This window comes from Athene noctua, chromosome 13, assembly GCF_965140245.1.
Source record: "Athene noctua chromosome 13, bAthNoc1.hap1.1, whole genome shotgun sequence".
NCBI classification, from domain to species: Eukaryota; Metazoa; Chordata; class Aves; order Strigiformes; family Strigidae; genus Athene; species Athene noctua.
Genome location: NC_134049.1, coordinates 11,801,127 through 11,826,149, shown reverse-complemented (window position 1 = coordinate 11,826,149; position 25,023 = coordinate 11,801,127). Strand labels below are relative to the sequence as shown.

General features: G+C 40.9%; 1 protein-coding gene across 3 annotated transcripts in view; it reads left to right on the top strand.

Moving 5' to 3' along the window:
* The first annotated feature begins 484 nt into the window (after positions 1 to 484).
* IGF1R (insulin like growth factor 1 receptor) overlaps positions 485 to 25,023 on the top strand; it is a 192,802-nt gene continuing 168,263 nt past the window's right edge. For 2 of the 3 annotated variants that reach the window (XM_074917682.1, XM_074917681.1), the window contains exon 1: positions 485 to 765. In XM_074917682.1, coding sequence (XP_074773783.1) covers positions 672 to 765 — 94 coding nt within the window. In that variant the 5' untranslated portion in view covers positions 485 to 671. Of the gene's footprint in view, positions 775 to 25,023 lie in introns of all 3 variants that reach the window. The other variant, XM_074917679.1, reaches the window with a different exon arrangement.

Sequence of the window (25,023 nt, the reverse complement as noted above, 5' to 3'; positions counted from 1 at the left end):
CCCCCCCTCGCTGAGCGGGGAGAGGAGCCGGGGGGATCCCGCCAGGGCAGCCCCGTCCCCTCGCGGAGGGACGGAGAAGCTGTTGTTGTTTTGTAATAAGATTGTCTGGGTCGCACCCCCCCCCTTTCCCCCCCCCTCGCAGCCCTCCCAGTTTTTGTGTCTCTGTGTGTGTCTGCGCGCCGCCTCTGTGTGCGGTGTTTGAAAATGGAGGTTGAAGATGCAGACTGCCAGCCCCGATGTGCCTCATGTTTGCGACTCCTGTGCACGATGTACCACTGCAGCCAGCGCTGAGGAGAGACGGCGGCGCCCCCCGCCCCGCCGCCCCGGAGCCCGCCCCGCCGCCCCAGAGACAGCGTCGCCCCGGGGCTTTCATGCCTTGTTGTTGTTGCCGTTAATACATCTTGAATATCTGTGTATTTTTGGTGTGGTTGCTCCGGAAGATCAACACCCAGGGACCTCAAAAACCCTCCGGTTTGCCAGTCCGAAGGGTCTTGTTTTTTTCATTTCTTGAGGCAACGTGGATTTATTTATCCGGCCCCGCTTCTCGTCCGCCTTTTGCCTCCTTCGTTGTTTTTAGAGGACGGGGAGAGAAAAGAAAGCGAACAGTTTTGGACTTTTTTGTTTTGTTTTGTTTTCGGAAAGGGGGATTTTGTCCAATTAAAAAAAGAGGAATGAAGTCTGGCGCTGGAGGAGGGTCCCTCGCCGTCGTCTGGGGGTTTCTGCTCGTCTTCGCCGCACTTTGTCTGTGGCCAACAAATGGGGAAAGTGAGTACGGTGCGTGTCGGCCGGGGTGGGGGGGTCGGCGAGGGGCCCCAGGGCCGTGTGAGGGACCCTGGGGGGGGGGGTGGGGGGGTGTGAGGGGGGTGAGGGCGTCGGCTCCCTGTGTAGGTTTGGGGGGGTCGGTGAGTGGGGTCCCTGTGTGAGGGGTTCCGTGGGGGTCGGGGTGTGAGGGCGTCGGCTGCTTGTGTGGGTTTGGGGGTGTTAGGGGGGTCCCTGTGTGAAGGTGTGTGAGGGGGTCGGTGAGGGGCTCCCTGTGGGGTGGGGGGGGTGTATGTGTGTGAGGGGGAGTGTGTGTGGTGTTGAGTGTGAGGGGCTCCCTGTGTGGGGGTTGTGTAGGTGAGGAGCTGTGTGTGTGTGTGTTGGGGGTGTGTGTGGGGGGCTCCCTGGGGGTGTGTGTGCTGGGGGTGTGTGTGGGGTTCCCTGTGTGTGTGTGTGTTGGGGTGTGTGGGGGGCTCCCTGTGTGTGTTGGGGGGTGGGGGGGGGTGTCCCTGTGTGTGTGTTGGGTGGGTGGGTGGGTTCCCGGGGGGTCTGAGGGGGCTCCCTGTGTGTGTGTGTTGGGGGTGTGTGTGTGTGTCTCCCTGTGTGTGTGTTGGGGGTGTGTGTGGGGTTCCCTGTGTGTGTGTTGGGGGGGGTTCCCGGGGGGTCTGAGGGGGCTCCCTGTGTGTGTGTGTTGGGGGTGTGTTGGGGGTTCCCTGTGTGTGTATGTGTTGGGGGTTCCCTGTGTGTGTATGTGTTGGGGGTTCCCTGTGTGTGTGTGTGTGTGTTGGGGGTGTGTGTTGCGGGTGTGTGTGTGGGGTTCCCTGTGTGTGTGTGTTGGGGGTGTGTGTGGGGCTCCCGTGGTGCGCGCCGTTTCCCGCCGCGGTGAGCGGATTTCGCCCCTGCCCGCGGGGATCTGCGTGTTTTCCTCCTGTTACGCGTCTGCTCCTTGGGCACGTTTAACGACCCGGGGCTGCACGTCTCTCCCTCCCTCCCTCCCCATCCCTCCTTTCCCCGGCGGTGGCTGGCTGGTTTCACACACGGGGTGGGCAGAGCCGCAGCCCCCGAGCCGGCGGAGGGGGCCGCGATGCCCATCCGTCCCCTTCTTTGTGTTTCCCCCACCTGACCCGCGTACTACTCCTACCCCCCCCCGAGCCCGCCGCGGTGTTTAGACCTCTGCAGCCAGGGCTGCGAGCTGCGTAGTAAACACTTGCAGGCTGGGAAGAGCTGTGCTTGCTTTCCCCGCATGGCAAGAGCTTGATCTTTGTCAATATTTAGAGGCTGTATGCAATAACCTGCCATAGTGAGTGAAGAATTCCTGGAAATAAGCGCCTTGCCTTTTATTGCCACTTTACTGCCGAGGAAGGGTTTCACTCGCTCTGCTCGGGGTGCAGAATTACGGTGGCATCCCGCAATCTAAAGGTCACAGTTTGATGTTGTTGTTTTTTAAAAAAATTAATTTCTCGGTCCATAGTTTACGTTCGTGCATAAACAGAAACGTTTGATGGCGGGATGGGCTATATTCTCAAAGGTGATTTTTGTTTTTCAAGCAGCTGTTGTTGCATCTAGCATGAAGGTTTGTGCAGCTGACTTAGCACCGTGCTTGCTCCGTGTGTGCCAGTGCTGCACCGACAAAAACGTGGTTCATTGTGCGTGGCCGCGCTGCCAGCCGCCGGGTCCCCAGCGCCCCGAGCTGCCGGGATCCCTCCTGCCGTTTCGTGTCTGTCTGTCTGGCTTGCTTGGGAGTTGCAAAAGCCCCGACTCTGTTTTTGTGCGTTTCAAACCTGTGATTCTGTTGCAGTGCCCGCCCCCTTCGGGCGCAGGGGGAAATAAAGGGGGCAGGGATGGCTGGCGCTGCCATTGATTAGACTGCAATCATCACCGGATTAATCCCGGTGCTGATCAGTTTTCTTCTGTTTTGTCGGACTCAGGCTGGATGGAGGATCTCTTGCATGAAATTAGCCTTCCCTTGTTTTCTGGGGTATTTCTGTAGACAGGGAGATGGTAAATGTGCCTTGGAGCCCAACCATTTTAAAAACTGCTCTCTCTCCTTCGGCATTTGCAGAAACGGGGATGTTTCCTTACTGCATCTTGATGCTTTAATTTCTTCCGCTGTGTGTTTTTCAACATACTCCTTGAGCTGTTGCTGTGTGCCTCTCGCTTTCAAAAGGATACGCGTTGTTGGAGAGAAGGAACGGAGAGATCAATTTTCTCCATTTTAAACGTAAAGGAAAATAATTTAGGAGCTAGACAGGCTTTTTGAAAAGTAGTAGTTCCAGGTTAAAAAGGAAGGCACGTTCTTTGGATGCACTGACAATCAGGCTAACTAAAAAAGAGAAGTAAGAAGCGCATAGATGGAGTCTGTAATGCCTGTTGAGTAATACTGTGTTTCATTAGCCAGTGAATGCCAATTAACTCCTTGCAAATTAAGGCCCAACGTAGGCTTGTGCGCTGTAGTGGCAGGGCCAGCTACGGCTGGAGAGCTGCAGTCTTACTTCCACGAGTTGAACTTTTTGGCTAGAGCTGTTTTCAAGAGGGAGGATTAATCTCTTAAGTTTAAAAACAAAACCCCAGTGCCCTTCTTCAGGGAAGGGCTTACACAGGATCGAGTAGTGTGGAGAAATGGAACAGGAGAGGAGGAGGAGATCTGGTGTGTCCTTAAACGGCTAGGATACATGCTTACAATTTTTTTTTCTTGTCTTACCTGGTACAGAACACCTTCAAATAAAAATGCTCTTCCAGCTCTGGCAATAAAATAACACAGGAACAGTATGTTAGGATTTTAGGTTCCAGTCCTCTGAAGTGTTTGCGGTTTCCACTTAGCTAAAATGACCCAATTAAGAACCTCCCAAATGAAATATCTTCTTCTGAAGAAGATCTAAGCATTTAAATATGGGAAGATATGCTGAAAAACTTGTCTTAGCTGAATACTGTCTCTAATCGATCGTCTTTGTAGTTTACAGTTTAATAGCCTTTGTTTTCATGAGTTATTGCTGAAAGAATTTTGCTGTTAGGGGGAAAAATGATCTCCAGAGCAGATGTTTTGCATCTCTTCATATTCTTCTCTCTCCCCACAATAGTGGAAGGAAGATTAATCTTAATTTTTATTTGTTTTTCATATATACTGTGTCGTAGCTAAAAGGCACTTCCATTTTCGGTCAAACAAGCAAGGCATTCCTAAATAGGAATACAAAGGAGTTACAACTGGAGGGGAGAGACCCATCCCTTTAATGCTAAATTATATAAAATCTGTTTGTGGTTATATGACAGAAACCTATTTAAAATGCAGGTAGCTTCAGTGAAAAGCTGCTGATTCAAAAAGAGTCATAAAAAAATCTGAGAATTTCCTAAGATTTTGTTACAACAGCACGAAAATAAAAAGACCCTTGGTTATGATGAACTATGTGGTGATGTAACTGCATTTGATGTATAAAGCTAGAACTGCTGGAGACTGTTTCATCCTGGGGGTGGGTTTAAGATGAAACATAAACACGGTGTTTTCTACCTTGAGCTTGATGGGGTTTTGATTTTCACCCTCGTATATGTTTACAAAGGGAATGTCTAAAAGGGAATGAGTTAAACATTTAGAATAAAAATAGTGGTTTTAGGTTTGATAATACTTCAGACTGATGGATATCTTGATGGATCTGTTCATGTTAACTCTGAGCTTTTGTTTGTCTATCCAGGTTATATTTCATGTTTCCGATGTTAATAAACAGTAGGTCATGCTGTGTGTTTAATCTCTCTCCCAGGTTGCTTAGTAAAAACCCTTGTGACCTCCTGAGTGTCAGTGTTACACACACCTAGCTTTCACATCAGCGTTGCCATGTACGCCTAGTGGTTAGTGAAGGTTGTTAACTGGGAGTTGGATAATTCCTCCTGTAATTGAGGTTGTGAATAGAAAATGCCAGCGTGTTTAAGGAATTGGTGTCAACTGGGCTCACCAGAAAGAGGAGAGGAGGAAAGTGTTCAGGGAGTGATGGTGATTGGAGTCCATGGGAAGGAGCGGTGAGCCTGGCAGTACTTTAACTTTTTTGGTTGTGTTAGATTGTACTTTCAGAGCATTTCCATACCAGAACTGGAGCAAAGGCTTGCATGACTCAGAAACTGAAAGGGTTAGGAAATGGTAGTGACTTAGCTAATATCAGGCAAAATGTGTTGAGAAGGCAGAGGAATGGGTGTGGAAAGAAGATGTATGTTAGAAGTTTCAGTGTTGAACCAACATTTGAGAGAGAGAAATACTCTGTGTAAAGTGAAGGAACTTTAACTTAGTTTTGAGTATGTTGTGAGAAGTGAGGAAAGGAAGGGGCTGCAGAGAGTGAGAAGACAGATCAATTAGTTTAAATTCAGTACAACAGAAGGCATGATTTATTGGATTTAATAGGGAAATTGCTCAGATTTGATAAACTGTTATGTTAGTTTTTATGTCAGCTTTTCCCTGACCAGTTGTTCCTTCAAACTAATTCTAGAGTATAGTTAAAGCACAGCTCCCGTGACACTGAAATTGTTTTAATCTTGAAATATACACGCAAAATCTACTGTTGAGGAATTTCCATGTGATGATTTTTGAAGCTGTCTTCATTGGTAAATAATTAATTTCTATCAGTATATGTTACCTTGGGAAAAGTTGTTTCAAATCCTGTTTAATTTTCGGCTAAACTGGCACTTAGTAAGAAAATCTTGGAGGAGAATGTCTTCAGTGAGGAGAATTTTTTTTAAGTATCTAACATCTAGAATTCAAATACATTTCTGAGCTGAAACTGTTAGCTTTAAAGGACAATTTCAATTGATGTTTAACTGAAGCTTTTTTCTTCCCCAGTAATTTTTTTTTTTTTTTTTTAAACTCTGAGGTAGATCTTACCAGTGATCACTGGAACTACTCATTCTCTGAGACCAGAAGAGGCAGTTCTGTTAAATGATTAATTATATTGTATGTATGTTCCATCCGTGTGAATTGTGAGCTACTGCAAACTTCATTGTAAAGAAGTTTGTTTATGGTCCTGAACTTTGAGAGAGAGAGGAAATAATATATGCAGGAAACCTGTTTTTCTCACAGTGGATGTTAACTTTATGATCCCACACAGAAAACAACTTACCTAGCTCATCATCTGTAATGGCCCTAAAGTTCATAACTTACAAAATGTGCTGAATTAAATAATTTAAAAAAATATGAGACTATTTGTTTAGATTATCTCTAGTTAAATTAATAAACTTCATGAGCATTATTTTACTTTATTGAAAAGGCAATGACTGAGAAGCAATGGCAACTTTCTTAAAAAGTTCTTTAAGCTTTGGTTTATGAAATTAAATACTTTCTTATTTGGATTTTAGTGTAAAGCTTTCGCATTTGGAAATGCTTTGTGATGTTATCAAGTAGCAGCTGTTTTTTATTTATATGTGTGAGTGCGCACATAGGAATGGATAAACTGCAGTTTATTATTGAAAACTATTGTGTATGCTAAATTTTAAAAAAGCTGCAGTTTGAGTAATTGTCTCGAGAGTCTCATAATTAAAGTTGTTGCAGATTTGTAGTTTCAGTTTATTTCAGACCTTTCTGACAAAGTTGAGCTTTTAAGGTTTCTGGGCTTAGGTGGTAATGGAACATGCTGCTTTTAAGAGTTCTGTGTTCAGAAAGACTTCAGGAATGCAGTGATGTGTTTGAAAGGTAGAAATACTGTTTTAGTATTTTGATATATTTGACATGTATAATTTTTCTATCACTAAATTGTATAGACAGCTCCTTTGTGTAGGTTAGTTGGATTAGTTTTTATGATTTATGAAAGCCACTTTAAAAAGAATAGTTTGAAATTTTTTTATTGTACAAAAGCAGAACTCAACAAACAGTAGTTGATGAAGACACATTTGTGGTTGTTAGTCAGCCTGTCTTGTGTGTGGTTTTTTTGGGATGGTTTTTTCTGTCTTAGCCAAGTCATGACAGGTACAATCTGGACTGATTTCTGTAGTACTATATTTGTCTTTTTTGTGTCCAGAACTGTCTGGGTCAAAATTTGAGGACCAGCAAATTAAAAGAAAGATTAGCAACATACAGTGTTCATTCGTATATTTCTGTGCTCTGCAAACAGAGCTGTACCCAGTTTCAAACTCAAAAATAGGCTCTAATTCCTTTCGACAGGACTGGTTGTTTTTGCTAAATAAGTTTGATAATAATTTGATTTATTAATTATTTAAGGAGATGCATTCTCACAGAACTGATGTTAGCACAGTGGTGTATTATGGAGGTTTAACTTTATCACTGAAAGTTTTTCTTTTTAATCTTTGCAAATGGTAAATATGAGCAGATCCCTTATGATATCTTTCAAGACACCAATTAACTACTTCAATGTTGAGATCCTCAAGAAGTGGCACCAGGTTATTTAAAATGTGCTGAAAATTGTTATTTCTTTATTTACAGATTGATTTGCATGTCTTGTAAGCTTTCATGTCATATAATTCTATTTATTTAGTAATTTTGGAATATCCAAACATATCAATTTCCTACTACTCTGCTTCTTTCTTGGTAAATTTGATGATATGAGCAGAAATAAGCATCTATATGTTTCAGTGACTCCCCTGATAGCTTTTCAAGGAGACTGCTGTCTTTGACCTACTCAGTGAGAAGTCACCTTACACTCCAATAAAGTACTAAGATTATTCCTCTATAAGAACAAATCTACTTAGTAAATATTTTGGTAGAACAGCAAATGTATGCTTTTGTAGCAATGCAGTCATTTTAATAATAAATTTGAAGCAATAATGCACATTAAGATTGTCAGTGAAGTGCTGACCAGATTGTGCTTTAAGAACTTCGTGCTATGCTGTTGACTTAAGAAAAAGTGTACAGTACACAAATAAGAAACTTTTTAAGGAGGAAATCAGTGAACTGCACATGTATGCTTTACTGTAATAGTTCATAAAATAGGTGTGTGTCCTGCTTTTGTAAATATTTAGTTTGTGAAGATGTGTGTTTTGGGCAAGTCCGGTGACCTAATGAGTTCGTTTGCTGTGTGGTGCCAGTGAGGCACATGTTATTGAAACAGCTCTGTGACCAGTCAGGGTGAGTGTTATCTGCAAACCTCTTATTGGTGCCATTACATGCTGTAAAGATAGCTCTGTTTACTTGGAAGTGTGAGCATCAACTTTGATCAAAACACTTTCTCTTAACAGGTGGGCTTTTTTTGGAGTTTTTTTCTGAACATCCCTTCTCCCTGTGGAGGGGAGCAGTGGGAGAATGTGACAACATCAGGCAAATGGAGAGAATATTAGAATTCTTAATGCTTGAGGCAAACTTTAAATGTGTGGTTTTTTTCCTGCTGTTGAATGGGTGGTGGGTCATTTTTAATGATTGTTTCCAGAATCTTTATAGTTCTTTTCCTTCAGTATGAAGAGTTCACAAATTGGTACACTACTCATTTAAGTTAGCTACTTACAAGTGGAGGGTTTGATTGGAGGCAGGAAAGAAGAATTTTTTGAAGTTCAGAATGCATGAAATGAATACATGCTGAAGTAGTCAAAGATCCCTTGTACTTTATCAGAGAGCAGTCTGCTTGAATGAAAGGTACTGTACCTGCTGTTAAGTTTATAAACTTGGTTTATACAGATTACTTTTTAAATTATTCATGATGCTACATTACAAGTATATCTGACAGGTTTAAAATAAATGGCTTGATGCTAAGAGGGAGCATGCATAAATTAGAGCTGGGATAATGTGCTCTTTGAAGTATCTCTTCCATTTGTTACTACTGGAATACAGTAGGTAGCTGCAGCTGAATGTGTGATTCTCAAGTATGGAGCACATCATTATCTTTAAACTGTGTTATAGTGGCAGTTCTTATGCAAGACAGATGAGATGAAGTGGCAGGGAGGTCTAAGGTCCCCACTTTGTATTTAGTTATATACACATTTCTGCTGAAACGTGGAAAGTATTTATGGGATGAAACTTCTGTAAGCACAGCAGTTGAAAGAGTCTGCCAGTAGCTGTGTGTTGGTTAAGTTTAGGATAGCATCATAGTCTTTTATTTCCTTTTTTTGGTAGCATTGCTGTGGTTTTGTAAGAGGTGTTTTAGCAAGGTGCTAGGAGGGTCTCCATTATACTCAGTGGGATACTATATCTGGTTTGCTTACGGATCATGATACTCAGCTTGAGAAGTCTTCCTGATATGTTTGCACAGGAGAACTTTGCAAGAGCTTATCTGTTGTGTTTGGGAATGGTTACAGATAAGGAAGGAGAATTCCAGATATCTTGGGTGCAAAACTAGTTTTCCCAAATAGAAAAGGACACAGTGCTGGTTTTCCTGATTTTGTAGTCATTATGTTTGAGAAGCAAGTTCCCAAAGTAGTTTATAATGTAGAAGAAACCCTAAAATGCCATGATGGAGCAGTCCTCAAAAATAATCAGAAGTTTTTTTGAAAGTGGAAGGTCTTAAAGAGATTGTTAAATCAAATCTTAGTTAATCAAATGAGTACAGCATTTTGGAGAAAAGTCTTGGGGTGGTTTCCTCATTATTTGCATTGCCTTTAGTTTAGAGTCATCTCCACATTTTGCCCTTCCGCACATAGTGTGTTTAGCTTCTCTGCCTCTCTTGTTACATCCCCTTGGGTCCCTCCGTGTGAGAGTAGTATGTACCTTGAAAGGCTTGAAAGCACATTGCAGATACCTGTCAGAAGAAGTGAAGGCACTGGCACTGCACTGTGGGAACACACATGTGTCTGCAATGCTCAGCTGACATTGAGTAACATTTGGCTGTAGTGTTAAGAGGTGAAATTACAATGGAAATACCTTGTTTGTCCTATTCCCTGTGCTTTTTGCCAGGGCAGAAATTACTTTCATTGCTGTGTTTTTGATATTTTCTCCTGGGGCTTCCGATGTGTAGTTAAATTGTTACTGTTGTCATCTTCAGTCAAATTTCATGTATCCCACTGGGGGTTTGGTTTGTTCTCCAAAATACCAATGGACTTAAATGGTGTGGATTGTTCTCTTTATGTTTTCAGGTGGCTCTACTTTTCTTTTAACTGAGAACCAGTGCTGAGAGACACTCTACATGATGATGGCACAAACTGTGTTAAGAGTTCACAGACTCACTGGGCTGGAGTGGGGATCCCACTGGAATTGCCATGGTGCCTGGCTGCCACGATGGGATTTTCAGCTGCTGCTTCTCTCCAGTGGGTCTGCATCCCCAGCAGGCGGAAGCAGCTTGTAGTTCTCTATTGATTGCAGTTAACATCTTTCAGTTTATTGTGGCTAAAGTTTTGTTTTGTTTTTTGAGATGGATGTACATTTTATTGGTCCCTTGCAAACACCACATCTCCTTCGAAGTGTGGAGGGAATGAACATCCAGCTGTGTTGAGATGCATATAACTTACTGTTATTGTGTGTACTTCATTCCTCTTCATTGGACCTGAGAGGTACTAGGACTGGCAGAAGGAAAGTTGCAAACCAGTAAGACGTATGACCATTTGTGTGTGGAGAAGGATACCAAAAGTTTTAATAATTAACGCTGATATTCCCTTGCAGCTCTTCCAGTGGCTACTCCCATGATGGAGGTTGAGTCTGTGCAAAAGAGCAGAAATGGGGTTTAAGAAAAGCACCTTTATTGTTCCAAACTTGACACTTGGCTTGGTTTGAGGCTGTGACTTGAGCTTGACTGGATCCTGTCTGGGAGTGACTGGACGTTCTGGTTGTATGTTTGTTTGCTTCCTTTGTTTGTGTGCTAATAAAATGTTTGTATTTTTGTCACATTCGAGTAGGCTGACTGCATGGACAAATATTTTCGTTGATACTGAGTCTTAACAAGAGGGATGTAATATGTATTTAATACTTAAATTAGGTTATGAGAGTCCTTTTTAAAATTCAAGCTTACATACACTTCTATGGGTTGTGGTTCTAAAATGTGGCCAGTGTTACCAGTGAATGAACAAAGGTCCTTTCAAGTTGGTTCAGTTGTTATCCTACAGAAATAAGGCACAGACAGAGAAATGCATTTGAGTGTATGTGTGTGTGGCAGTGGTTCTGGACTTCAGCAGAAACACGTGTGAAAAGGACATCTGTTTTTACGTGGTTGGTGTTTTGTGTATCTCTCGGTAGTTCCATTGTTTAAAGAAACATGTTGCATTAGCTGTAAGGCTTTAGTGCCAAATGCCCACTGATGAGATGTATTAGGGTTTTGTTGTTCCCAAGCCATACTGAGAAACAACAGCTTTACAATTCAACACATTTGAGGAAGATTACAAAAAGAATTCGGGGTGGATCCCAATCAGCACTTCAAAAGCAATAGCTTTGGAGTAACTCGGCTATAACACAGCACAGCCCATGGAAAAACACTGTCATCTTAACAGATGCAGTGTTATTTTGGAGATTCCACTGTATAAATACATGGACTGTGGTTAAATTGTGATGACAACAGATGCAATCTCGGTTCTCAACTCTTTCATCTCTTTAATATTTAAAAATACCCCATAAAGTAAAATTAAAAAACAGCACCAAGGCTGAAAATATGCCTTCTGTAAATTGTTGGGGCTCTACCTTTTGGGCCTGGTTTCATTTTAGATACGTCACTCTGATTAGACTTGGGCAGAGTAAATGCTCATTTCTGTGAGGGAGTCTCTGCAAGTGCTGCTACTCACGGCTTATTGTACAATTTGCATATGAATGGAATTATTCAGCTACACTTAAGAAATGTCAGCAAGATTGAAGTCAGAGTTGGTTAACCTGGCAAAATGATATTTCCAGTATTTTTCATGAAAGAAAGTGATAGTGTGAAGACAAGAATTACACATTCTACTGGCTAAGCCAACATTGTCTGAGGATTTTCTTGGTGTTTTTGTAGTTGATATCGGTGACTTTATTTTTAAATTTGTCTTCAATACATTGCAGTGTTCAAGAGTGAGAGAATTGGAATGCAGGAATCGGATGTTGTATCGTAATGCCACACAGTTGTGTTCACATTTGTTTTTCTTTCTGGATTTGGTTTTGTTTAAGCACTGATTTGACAAGTATAAATTGAGAGCAAGGGTCCTTTTTTTTTTTTTTTTTTTTTACGAACAGCAAATAAAGCTTAGCAAGATATTCTTATCAATGCATTCACCTCTATCCATCCACTACTTGGGTAGAAAACCCTGAAGTTGAATACTGTAACTGGATTTTAAAAAGGGACCAGATAATTTTTGTGAGCAACAGCATTGGTAGTCATGCATGCTAAAATAGGGAGTGATCACATCTCGTGCTTCAGAAGCTGACAGTATGCAAGGGTTTGGAAGAAATTGTATTCCTCCTCCGGGTGTTTGTATTTCCCTCCCCATTTGTAAAATACAGAGAAATGCTATCTTTTAGGGGTGGTTAGAGGGCTTCGTTTTTAGAACACTGACGTGACATCAGATGCTCAAGTGACTTTGTCATCCAGGTGATGGCACTTTCGCTGGGAAGCTGTGCATTGTCAGGCATCTGAAGCAGCAGAAGTATGAGGATGGGGGTGTTGGGATCAGCTGGCTCATAAGGAGATAGTATATTACACTAAAAATAAACTCCAGATCTTCACAGGCGACTGTAGAGATTACCTGGTGTCACATGCAGTTAGAATGAAACAAAAGTTGAGGTGGTTTGAGCATGGTTTGGCCTCCCTGCAAGGATGTGCTGTGAGGCTGCCTATTCATTCCGTAGGACTTCTCCTCATTCTCCAGGAGCATCTGCTCACAGAAGTGTGCAGCTATTTAGTGTTTCTTGCTTATTGCATGTGTGGCCACAGGCCTTGTTTACTGTGGTATCAAAATACTGCGCTGACCTCAGGATGACTGTCACTGCTCATAGTGTCTCATGCCTCGAGTTCGTCTTTAACACCCTGGCAGCTTCCTCCAGACCTGGTAAGATGAAGTGATGTGAATTCAGTTTGATTAGGGGGAAACAAGTGGGGAAGAAGTGAAGAGCAGAGGAGCTGAGGATATAGTCATGTCCACTGATTTTTTTGCAGGGGGAGGGAGGAATGCTCCATTTAAGATGTCTGCATACCCTGATTGGGTATATCCCCCTCTGTTCTCCTTCTCCAGCAATACTCAACCTGTCGATGGTGTCGCATGGTCGCTATGTGGCTCCTTGATGTCTTGGTTGAAGAAGAGCATGACTGCAAGTCTGGCTTTGGTGTTGAGCCTGGTGCCCAGAAAGCGATAAATGTAGTTGTAGGATGTGGGTCTGTGGGATGTTGTGCGCAGTTGTAACTGCAGAGATGTTCAGATGGTGGAAGAGTTCATTTTCCTTTCAGCTGATTTAACTAGCAAGTTAAACTGGCTCATGGAAGGTCATGATGGAAGCCTGAGGCGATGGAATTGTGTGGTTGAGGACAGGGTCATGGCAAAGCAAACCAAACGGTTGCTTTAGCACAGTTCTCCAACGAGCAGTACTCTCTGCTTTTCACGTCTGTACCACGAAAGGTGGGTTTTGGTGACTTAGGTGTGCATCACACAGGACTTTGGGACTGGAAGGGGAAATACTTTCTCCAGGTTAGGGAGCATTTGGTATGTGGATGAAGTGTCTCTGCATCAGCTCTGAGGTGCAGCATTGCAGCCAGCAAGGGGCAGCTGCCAAAGACAGGGGCTTCTTACTGAAATGGCTGCGAGTCTGAACATGAGGATTGGTGTGTGACCGTCCAGCCGTCTTCTTCAAGTAGCTGAATTATTTTTGTTGAAATATGGAGGGTTTGTTTAGCAGATACATGCTTCAGTGAAAGCTGTGGATTGAGTGCTTGATGAATGTGGTAGTTTTACAGAATTAACAATTCTGATGCTTCTATTGGGCACTACCACTCTGTATAGTTTCATAACCTTCTGGGGGAAATACCGTGAATTTTGGTCCGATTTATCCTTTGAGTTTATTCTTTAGTATGAAGGCCTCAGAGCACTACTAGTGTATTTTTTTTTTTAATTGAGATGAAGTGATTTTCATAGTGATTTAAAACAGCAAGCAGGAAGAGATTGCTTTAAATACACAGTTTTAATATCATTTTGCATATTTTTAGCTGGATTTTTTTTATTGGCTGACAGCTGTTAGAACACCTTGATTAGCAAATACAGCCTTTTTGGAAAGTGCAGACATTTTTGCTAGCAAATAGCATTTGCTATTTCTACACATTCATGTAAATGACTAGATGTCTTGGATACATTTACTCAGATCCTTAATTTTCACATTTTAAAGTGACAAAATGGCAAATGATGTATTTCCTGGTAGATTACTTCTCATTTGTGTTACTTTTTTATTTGGATGGAAAATGGAATTTTAATTGAAATGCAGAAAATCTGAATTTTGAGAATTATAACTTCAAATATGATGGACAGGCATGATTTAAAGCAATGTCAACAGAAAAAATGGTTTGTCATTGTTTTTCAGAAGTTTAGTGCTAATAGATCTTGCCCGCTGGACTACTTCACAGGTTTCTATGCAGGAGTCCTTTTAAATTTGGGATTAAGTGCTTGTTGAACTGAACTGTTTGAGTAAACGGAAATGAAGCACTTGCAGAAGTAGCTATAGAATGTGAAAACTATCTTAGCATTTCAACAAAGGGTGGCTCCAAGAGAGCACTGAACAGTAAATTCACCAGTCCAAACTTCTTTGTGTAAATTATATATGCTTACTATTTTTATTTTATTTAAATTAGAGTAGGCATTTGCCCTAATATATGCTGTTATAATTTCATGTTAGATTTGTAATTAAGTTTATTTTTAGAAGAATGCAGTTAAGTGGTTTATTTAAAATGCTTTTCTATTTTTGTAAATGAAATAATTGTTTTTATTGACTTTTAATTTCATGCAATTTTTTTTTGGCTTGGAGGTTATGTAAGCAGAAAAATTAATGATTTGAGAGTATTCTCATGATATAAAGAAGACTTGTTGCCACTGGTTAGGGGCACTGGTAGGCAGAGTTAACTCTTATTTAGGCATGTTCAAAATGAGTGATGGATGTTATAGAATGTGGTACAATGGGTTTATAGAATACATTTTATTTATTGATTATTCTTCCTGTTTAAGGTAAGAAAGCCAAATTGTACCTGCATTTGAAATCTGACAGGGAGGTAAGAAAGTTGGTCATAATGTGGTGACATCTCTCAAGATGCCCAAATGTGTCGCAGTCCATGGCAAATCTGATGGACAAGTGTGTGTTAATTGTGTGTGTGTGCCAGATTTACTATTTTTAATTTGGCCTCGCTATCCTGTCTCTTCACAGATGAATTTGAAGGCTATGGGGAGTTGAGTGATGAGTCATTATTGAGTTAGTAAAATCACAATTGATCTCCATTTCCTGTTGATTCCAAAATTACTGAAGTGTGAAAGCTGAGAGTGACTGATGACTTCTCAGAGGGGAGTTTGAGGGTGGAATGTGGAAGTGACTCTATCTGAAGTAATTCAATGCTGCCCTGGGTGTTAGTACAAAAATGTCTATAGTGAGAACAGGTGTGTGTCAGAGATGGGAGGCTTTAAAGAAAGTGTGATGGTCTGGCTAGCTGAGTTACCTAGAAGTAATGATAATCTGGGCACTAAAATATGCTCCTCAGCAAGTTGGGGGAAGTTTTCTTAAGTGGCTACTGATAGTTTAAGATTAAATTTTTCATTAGTCGCCTCAGTACTGGAGATCTGATTGACCTGTGTTTCTGACACTGAGCTCAGAAGATTTTATCTTGAAATCCCTTCGCTCCTGGGTACTGTTTAATATGAAAGTCTCCTGCTTTTTTGCAGCATGGATGCAGAGTGAATGTCAGACTACACAGTGATAGAGAATTGGATGTAGGGACAGCAGTGTTGCATGATGGAGAAAATCTTGCATATCTGGGTTATTGTTTTCGATTATCTTTTAATGAATCCTTGATCTTGTCATTCTGCAGCTTTGTTCTGTTCTGATTAAGTGGGATTAATGCTCTTTTGACAGATACTAATTAGAAGCATTGGAGTAACATGTGCAAGTAAGATTTAATTCATTTTTTCCCCTCCTAGAATTTACGTTAGCAAACCTTTTTGGTAGGAACTATTAAGTTACATTACTAGACTCTGCCCACATTGCATATGTGAGAGTAAATTCTGCTGAAAAGAGATTTGTTGGAAGAAATTAAAGGGAGGATATATACTGTTTTGAGTTATATTTGGAAGCAAGCTGTAAAGAAGTCTTGGAAGTATCACTTTGGGAAGAGAAAACTTAGTTTAGTTCCCTGGAGGAATAAGAGGAGGTGGGAGGTAAGGCTGTCCCTTTTCTGTTTATTTCATCCCTCTCAAAATTCTGAATTTAAAGAATTTCTCTAAAGTGGCATTTTAGAAGGCAAAATAACAATCTGTGTTCTGTCTATGACTATTCAGATGGTCTTTGAACTGTTGAAACTTGTCATGGATGTACACTCTGATACGAAGTGTTAAAACAGAAATAAAGAACTAGAAGGAGAAATACAGTTTTTCCTTGGGAAGCGTGTACAAGCTTTCTACTATCCTACGTATGGCAACACTGGGAAAAACTGAGAAGGGGGGGAAGAGATGATTGATCTTACTGTCTGACAGCATCTTGGTTTTCAAATTTATAAACAAAGCAGTAAAAAAATCTACCAGGCTTTTTGACAGGCTAGGTGTGTGGTTTTCACATTCAGAAGAGCTGATTCAGTTGGTCTGGCTTTTGCAACGGAACAACCAGAGAAATAAATTGCTTTGAGCGAGTGTAAAGAACTTTCCTCTCCTCTAAAAAAGTTGAGCAAACATGGAGCACTGGGTTGCATGGTGAAAATTTGGTGAAGTCTGGAAGGGACACTAGTTTTCAGAGAAGTATGATGTTCCTTCAGGGTGTTGTGAATTCAGAAGTAAGAGCTGCCATGCTTAAAAGACAGCTCGTTTGCTGAGGGTTATAGAAGCTGCAAGAAAGCTTTATTAGGAATGATCATGGAAGTTTGTAAAGCTGTTGCTGGCAGAGAATCTTCAAGTACTTAATGCCACACCTTGATACCTTATACCTTGTCTTGTAGGTCTGTGTTGATATGTCCCAGTACAAAAACACTTTGTTAAACCAATTAAATGCATAATATTTTTATAATACTTATGTTCTGGAAAAATCAATATGACCAGTTTCCCTTTGAAATAACAAGAAGCCTGTTGTGCTGACAAAGTAGAATGCATTAGGAAGTGGTGCTTTGTATCCTCTCAAGAGTAATGTGCTCTTGTTTTTTCTTAATCAGCAGGATGTTCTCCTGTATGTCAGATGTCTTAGTTGTTTTTGTGATCTGTATCAGAGAAGAGCGAGGGGAGAAAAAATGTCAGAGAAACAGAATAGGTTTAAATGCTTTATAGCAGCGGAAAGCCTGCAGCCTTGTATTTCTCTGTTTCTTCTCTGTTAATCGCCAGGTTAGTGTTGGACACTTATTGTTTAAAACACAAACATAAACACAAAATAAAAGAACAGCTTGCCCTTCAGAGGAACATAATGCGTAGCCTGATGAAATACTCTGGAGCATAAGGGATATAATTAACCCTTATCCCTTTAGCTTGGTTATGTTTCAGAAGGTAACGCGAGATGCCTTAAAACGTCTACAATTGCTTATTTACCAGGCCACTGAAGTAAGGATTTTTCAAATTGATTGTCTGAAAATCAAGCCTCCTCTTCCCATTGCCTTCCCCTTCTTCCCTGTTTCCTGATCTGCAGTTCTGAATTTGTAATTGGTCTAGTACTGATTGACTGATTGCTGCCCCCCCCCCCCCCCCCCCCCCCCCCGCTTTTTTAAAAAAAAAACAAAAAACAACAAACCCTTAGAAGCAGCCATTGAGGAGAAAAGTTTATTTCCTGTCATTCTTGCTCAAGGCTATAGAGACTAGATCTTGGAAGTTTAGACACTTGTTCAGGCCTTTCAGAGGAATTTTTAAAAGATGCTTTGCTTTTGATGCAATGAAGGAAGGGCAATGACTTGAAAGAACTGACAGCACACCAGGGTTTGGGTTACTGCATGAATGAAACTTGCTGTGATCCTGAAGTATTTTGCTTTACTGACCAGGTGCTCAGGTAGCCTGAATCTGTTCTGAACTCTTTCTAAGACAGTTTTGGTACTGTTTAGTGGAAATGGTCTGAAATGAGACAGAACTTGAAATGCTTCCAGCTTTTTTTTTTTTTTTTTTTTTTCCCCCCCTATCTTGACTCTCCTTGAAGAATGTGAATTAGTGTGAGAAAGTATCTGTAGCTCCCACTGGGTCAAATAGAGGTTGAGATAAAAATGCATATCTCTGTGTGTATTGTAATATTGATCGTCATGTGGTAAATAATTCCTTGGCAGCAGGATTACCAAGCCTGATGTTTTACGCTTCATCTGTAAGTTTCGGTGCAGTCTTCCTGCTGGCTCTGTACTCAGACCTGCTTTTTGTTCTTTGATGGATATCTTCTTCATTACTTCCTTTTGACCAGCCTTTCTTTTCAGATAAAATGTCATTCTTTGGATTGGTTAATTTTGCTGAAGCTTGCTTGATTTGTTAGTTCACTAGCTACTCTTTTTTTGTTATATTTTAATAAGTTAAGAGTCTCCACAAAGATCCATTCCTGTCTCATGCTCACCTTCCCTAGCATGGGTGTGTATATATTCACACCAAAGCAAAGATTACTTTGGAGTCTTTCTTTTCTTTTTGTTAGTTTTTATCTGTTCCATTTATAAACTAATTCTAGTAGAATCTATTTCATGTGTTGCATTTTAAGGAGGAACACTGACCTGTATGTTACTTTAGAGTACCTATTTTTTTTTTTTTTGCCCTCTTCCTGCATAAGTTGTCTTAGTTGGAATTTTTGGATTAATTTGGTGAGGAATATCAAAATATTACTTGAGTTGGAAATAAGATAGTTTGGACTGTGGCAGCATAAGTGAAGCAACTCTATCTCTTAGAAGTTCTGATCTGATTCATTCGTGCTTTTATTTTCCTCTGTGGTATAACTCAACTTTGGGTATCTAAATTGAGATTAAAGCATGGTTCTTCACTGTTGTTTACAGAATATGGTCTTCCTATGTCCTCTGTACCAAATGTAGCTTGGAAATAGGTCTGTATGTTGACTTTCTAGTTGGCAGCTTTGTCTCAACTGAGGTGGCTAATAGATGTAGGCTTTTGTGGAGGTGCTGGGTGGAACCGGAGCAGCTGGGACACTAATGTGTGACTTTATCAGGCCTGATGCAGGAGTGCACAAAACAATTTTACACTATGGTGGCTGTTGGGTGTGTCAAAGTGAGCCAATGTCTTGGGCTAAGAGAGAGGAAAAGGAAGAGCAGGTAGATGTCTTCCAGCAGTCTGAGTTTGGGAGGGGAAGATGGTGATGGGGACAGTTCTGCTTTTGTTGTCCAGAGAGGACTGTGGCTGTGGTGCTACCCAACGCACTAGGGGACTCCATTTTTGGGTGGTCACTTTTTCCAAAGTGGACTAGAAAATTTTCTGTTAAAGACAGTGTGTGACCACTCACAGATCTGGGGGTGGTTTGTGAATTTAGAACTTTCTCTGTGTCCTAAATTGCTGGTTAACTGTGGAGGAAATGAGGAGACTGAGTCTTGGTTTCTGAATCTGAAGCTGAATGAAGCTGGCATATGTGGTAAAGCAAAGCACAGCCTGCTCAGATGTGTTTTCTTAACGTGGAACAAGCTAGGCTTGCGCAAATACCGTGGTTTTCTTTCACAACAGCAGTGAGAGGCCAGTAGAGCTGTCGGATAAGTGAGGTGAGGCCAAGGACTGTCCATCAACTGTGCTCTCTAGATGATTTTTGCCTTCAAGCTAGCAGTTGAAAAAGAGGATTTCACGTCTTCCTGTTCAGATCCTTTTTACCTATGCTCTTTTCTGTTCTGCTGATTTCTGTTTTTCTTTCTCAGATGAGACTTAGTTTAAAGCTTTGCAGTATAGCTGTGTTCAAGTGTGTATGTGGCACTGTTACCCAATGTAGTTATGCCATCGAACACCTGCCCCATAGGTGCAGTTTATGTTGGCAGGAGTTGTTTGGCTGCTGTGACTTAATGTTGTTTGGGCAGGCAAATCATAACTACAGTCAGAAAAATTTACACCACCACCACCACCACCACCCCCCCCCCCTCCTTGAGTGACTGTAGTGGCACATCCTTTGCAGTAGAGATTAAATTCTTCCTTTACCTTACAGGATTGGCAGCTGGTTTTACTATACATTGGCACAAGCGAATGAGGATGCGGGATGCTGCAATTAGTTCTGGAATTTCAGAGCTTTGTGAAACGTTCCTTGTGTCTGAAGGAAGGGGTGTTGCCAGAGCTTTGTTGAACGCAAAGTAGTCTGGATCCAGAGAGAGATTCTCTTTGATGCAATCCTATAGCCTAATTCTGAAGTGGTTTTGAGCAGTTTCTGCCCATACAACAGTTTGTTTCTTGTGAAGAGAGGTGCAGAATTATTGCTGCTGATGGTTGCTCTGTTTGAGAGATGGTAGCTATGAGCTAATATTTTTTTTTTGTCGATCTTGCACAAAATGGCTGTATTGTTACTCATGATAAAAGAGTTTTAGAATACAGTGAAACTAAAGGATATGTCATTCAGGTTTATACCTTTAAGAGCGTATTACAGGGTTTGTGTGGTTTCTCTTGCTTCCCTTTTCCTGTCAGGCTGCTCCTCTTGTTGCAGTGGATAAAGTTTATTATTTAAAGTAATTTAACATCATGTAAGTTCACTAAGGAAAGATTTCTTATCACAGGTTAACTATAAATATGCTTAATATAATAATTTAAACATAAAGTAGTACACACTTGTAAACCAAGACAGCACTTGCTGAAGCAACACACTTGCTCAGCAGGCAGAAGTACCAAGTGAAGAGAGAAACCGTTTTTGTGAAAAATCAGCATCATTTAGTAGTTACTAAATCCCAATAAACCAAAAAATCCCAACCAACCGCCCTCCCAAATATAAATGCAAAACAGTTAACTTTCATTTTATGTCAGAATATTATGTTTATGTATTTAAGTGACAGCTGAAACTTAGTGATTGAATTGCATTGGTTAGAGCTAGTCCATTCTTCCGTTCTTTCACTTGGATTTGTTTTTCTCCTTGATGTTGCCCATCTCTTCCTTTCTGGCTGAAATTTCTTCTCATTTTTAATGTCATTTTCATGACTAGAACAAATAGTGAAATAATACCAGGGATTTAGCAAGACTCAATTTATGTTCTCCAGCTGTATCTTTAGTTAGGAGTGGGTTGTGTGTGCAAGGTATGGGGCAAAAATAATGATGAAGACCGAGATCTCCATTTCAGCCTTGCCTTGATTTGTCCTCCGGAATGACTGCGTGCAGCTGCAAATCCCAGTGAACGGAGGTGTCTAAAGTTGGAAGTGTCTCAGGTATCCAGGTTTGATATCGCTGTTTTATTTGCCTCTAAATCCAATCTCCTGTAACTTCTTACATCGTGTTCTTCCAAAACTCTTCTCCCCCAGTTTTGGCTCAGAAGGGAAATGGAATAGATAACCCCTGATGATGAGTTGCTGAATGAAATGGGCCATGGATGTATTTCTCTCACCCAGTTGGACCCACTGCTTTTTTTATGGGTGGATTTGTTTGAAATGCATTAGGGCAACCTTTTGCATCCCAGACTCTCCAGAAGTACCTGCCAGAGAACAATAATTCTCCTGCTTGCTCTGCCATTCCAATCCTCTTCTAATAAGAGTGGATATTGTGATAATAATTGCAGTTGCCAAGCAATAGAACTCAGTACAACTAGGCTGATGAAATACCTAAACCATTTTGTTAACCAGAATTATAGCATTGTGCATCACCCATGGTGCTTATAGGCAGTGTCTAAAAAATGTATATGAGGTTGGAAATCCAATGTCTTGGGCAGTATATAAATGTAAAATGAAGAATATGGGCTGAAATGTCACCTTGAACTTAAAAGCCAAGTGTAAAAGTGTGAACAAGTGACTGTGAGTAAACCACTGTTGGTACTTCTTTTTTAACAAGGTGTATATTTAGTTTTCTTTATTTTTACTATTTCACGGTGAAGGTCAAGTAATTGCTGAACAGATCTGCATGGGTATATTGGAAATCCTGTACTCAGGATTGGGAGCTTTTAATTATCTTCAGAGATATGGAAACCTTGGAGTTCTGGTAGTTGACTTTGCCTAAAAGTGCTGTAGTTTTCCATGCTTAACCCTGTTAATGTGGCTGCTTCTCACCTGTGTGCATTAAGGGTGCTTCGTGATGAGACCCTCCCCCCCTTCCCCCCCCCCCCGCCCTTTATTGTGCTGTGATGCCTCTGAGAGTGTGAATGCTGTTGTTCTAGTGTAAAGGACACTTTCCTTGGTTTGAACTATGTTTGTGATACTAAAAGCAAATCAAAAGCATTCAACTGGCCAGAAAAGTGAGTTCACATAACAGCTTCTACTGATACAGCCTCTTTGGTTTATATTTGCCTTAAATTGTATTCTAGTGCAACTGTTTTTTGTTGATAAGACCTGAACTACTAGTCACCTTGTCTCTGGTGCCAACCCACATGTTTTACCTTGTATTTGGAGAGGAGGGTTCTTTTTTCCAATCTGGTTAGCTCATGACTGGAAAGCCCCTCAGCACCTGCATGTGTGTAATTTAATACCTTTAAAGCCCTTTTTGGGGATTGCAAATTGGTTGTATTTTAGCTGCCTGGAGAAAGCAGGTTACAGCATGACTGATGTGATTTTAAGCTGTGTAGCTGCTATGTGAAGGGAGGACTCCCTGTTCTGTTGAATGAAGTTTCATAGCACTGTCTTTTCCTTCTGTGCAATTGGATTTTTTTTTTTTTAAGTATTCTAAATCTCTGTTCAGGTGGAAATATGGGATTAATGGAACTCTTAGTTCAGTTTTTTAAAAGAGGAGCATTACTGTGGAAGATCACAGAATGTAGGATTTCTGTGTTTCATCATGTTAGAGAGAGTTATCCCAGGAAAGTAGGGCCATGTGTTGCATATTGTTAAGAGTAATTGCATCAGACTTTAAATTTTTCTGTGGATCTAAGTATAACTTCCTGATGACTCTATTAAATCCTTTCACTGACCATTATGGATGCAATTACATGTTATGATACTATATTGTCAATTTGCTTCTGATGAAGTCTAAATGATCAGGCCTGGTCAGGCAGTCATTTTTCAAAGATCTAAAAAAAAAAAAAAATCCCCAGAAAGTTTAAAGAGAAGCTGGTTTCCTAGATAACTGCAGGATGGCAACTCAGCAAGCAGCTAAAAGCATAGTAAAGTGTCTCCCTAAATGGGTGTTGCTGAGCCCAGCCACATGAGGAACTTTGTTTCTGGAAGAATTGGCTGCTTATCCCGGCTTCCTAAGTGTGTATTCCATAGGTTTCTGTCAAGTGGTTGCTGAGTCAGTTGGATGTGTAGACAACTATGTTAAAAATAAATAAATAAAATCCTGCACACAACTATATTTTTTTAAAAGGTGGAGAAGAACAGTCCCCAGGAGAGACAGTTTCTGTTAAGCTCTATTGTCATCACAGATTGTGAAACATAAATTCAGTGTTATAAACAGCTTGTAATTTCAGTCTTCCATTTTTGCTTTAGCAGGCATTAGACTGAAGCTACTGGGATAGGGTTTAAACATTATCATCACAGTTAAAAAATGTTTTACTCTCATAGTTATTGATCATAACACGCCACCTACTCATTTCTGTGTTACATATTTTGTATAGAATGGCATGCTCTGAAAACTTTGTGATGCTGTCAGAAAAGTGGTAATGCAGGGTAAGAAAGAGTGCAGAGGTTTGAAGTCTGTCTTTCTTCCTGTGAGGATCGAGCTCATCTTTAGTGATTTAGACATTACCTGCTTTCTTCTGCAGGTTTTTTTGTTTGACTTTTGACAGTTTTCTCACAGGCTGGAAAACATGACCATACTGTGTCTTGGAAGTGTTGCAGTGTAGTTAGTTCATGGAATTATTCTGGAGTTGCATTCAGCTGGTGCTTCAAACAGCTTTCCCTTCCTTGTAAACACATAGAATTATCTTACCAGAGGTTTGAGTGTTCAGCTCCAACCATAATGCTCAAACAATGGCCTTCAATGATTGACATATACTGGGCATTAGTGGGTGAGCCGCTTACTGTAGGTCTGATTTTTCTTTTAAGATTTTTGTCGTCATTGAGTGTCTTTGGTTGAGTGTCAAGAGCAGGTGTTGTCCATAACCTGGGCCCTACAGATCAGTGTTTAAAGTTTGGTGCTACTTTAACTTGGTTTGATAGCCAAGGGTTCTGGGGCTCAGCCACTTGAATGTTATTAGCTCTATAAGATCTTCATTTTTGCCCTGTGTACCCATGAGGATGAACAGAAGTCCATGCCAACTGAGCCACTCACTCATGTTACACTATTTCAGTAGTAGGAGGTAACAGATGTGGCCTCAGAGGAACCCCTGAGGGATGTGCTGGGTCAGTGCAGTCTTGGTGAGAGAGGATTAATTTGGGGATGACTTTGTCATGAGGATGCTTTCACGTGAGCTAAGCTAAATCTAGACCCACTTGCTCTGGTGAGCTGTGTGGAGAAGGCATCAATCAATATTATTAAAGGGATTCAGTTCATTTTGTTGGCTCCATTTTTTGCTAAGCTGCTGTTCCTGTTGACATTCAGAGTAAAATGTTGGCAGAGAGAAAGCAACTGAGATGAGGGACAGAAATGTGATTTATTCTGAAAATTTTTTTGTGTAAACTTATGGGGAAGTTGGAGGAAGTTCATGGAAAGCAGCAATGCCAGAGATATCTTTAGACAATGACAGCTGAAATTGCAAGAGCAAAAAGACAGAGCCAGTTTGAGTTTGTGATGTGGGTTGTAGTCCTTCTGCATGTTATTTTTGTGAATGTTTTGTTCTGGTCAGCTTGGTAACACAGTGGCCTTTGGATTTGGAATATATAGTTAGTAGAGTGGTAAAAGAGAAAATTTGGGTAGGACGTGTGTATTTTTCTAAGGGCTATGGGAGACAACGAGAATGTGTGGAGAAGGGGAATCCAGTTGCTTTTTAAGGTATTTGGGCCAAATTTGATTGGCCTCTTGTGACACTGCTATTTCCTTCCAAATCTGGGAGAGAAGAACCCTGTAAAAGGTTGCTAGGAGTGACGAGTGACACAAATTAATTATAATAGACTATATTTCTCAGAGATGACAAGCTACATTGCAATATAATCTCCAGTCTCTTAAGTGTTTAGAAGATCATAGTGGTCTGGCTTTGCCTTCCAAAGCTTAACTTCTAATTAAATGAAGAAAAACCCCAAGCCCTCTTCCTGGACCGTAGATGTGTAAACAAGAATGTTCTCAAGACATATATTCAAATGG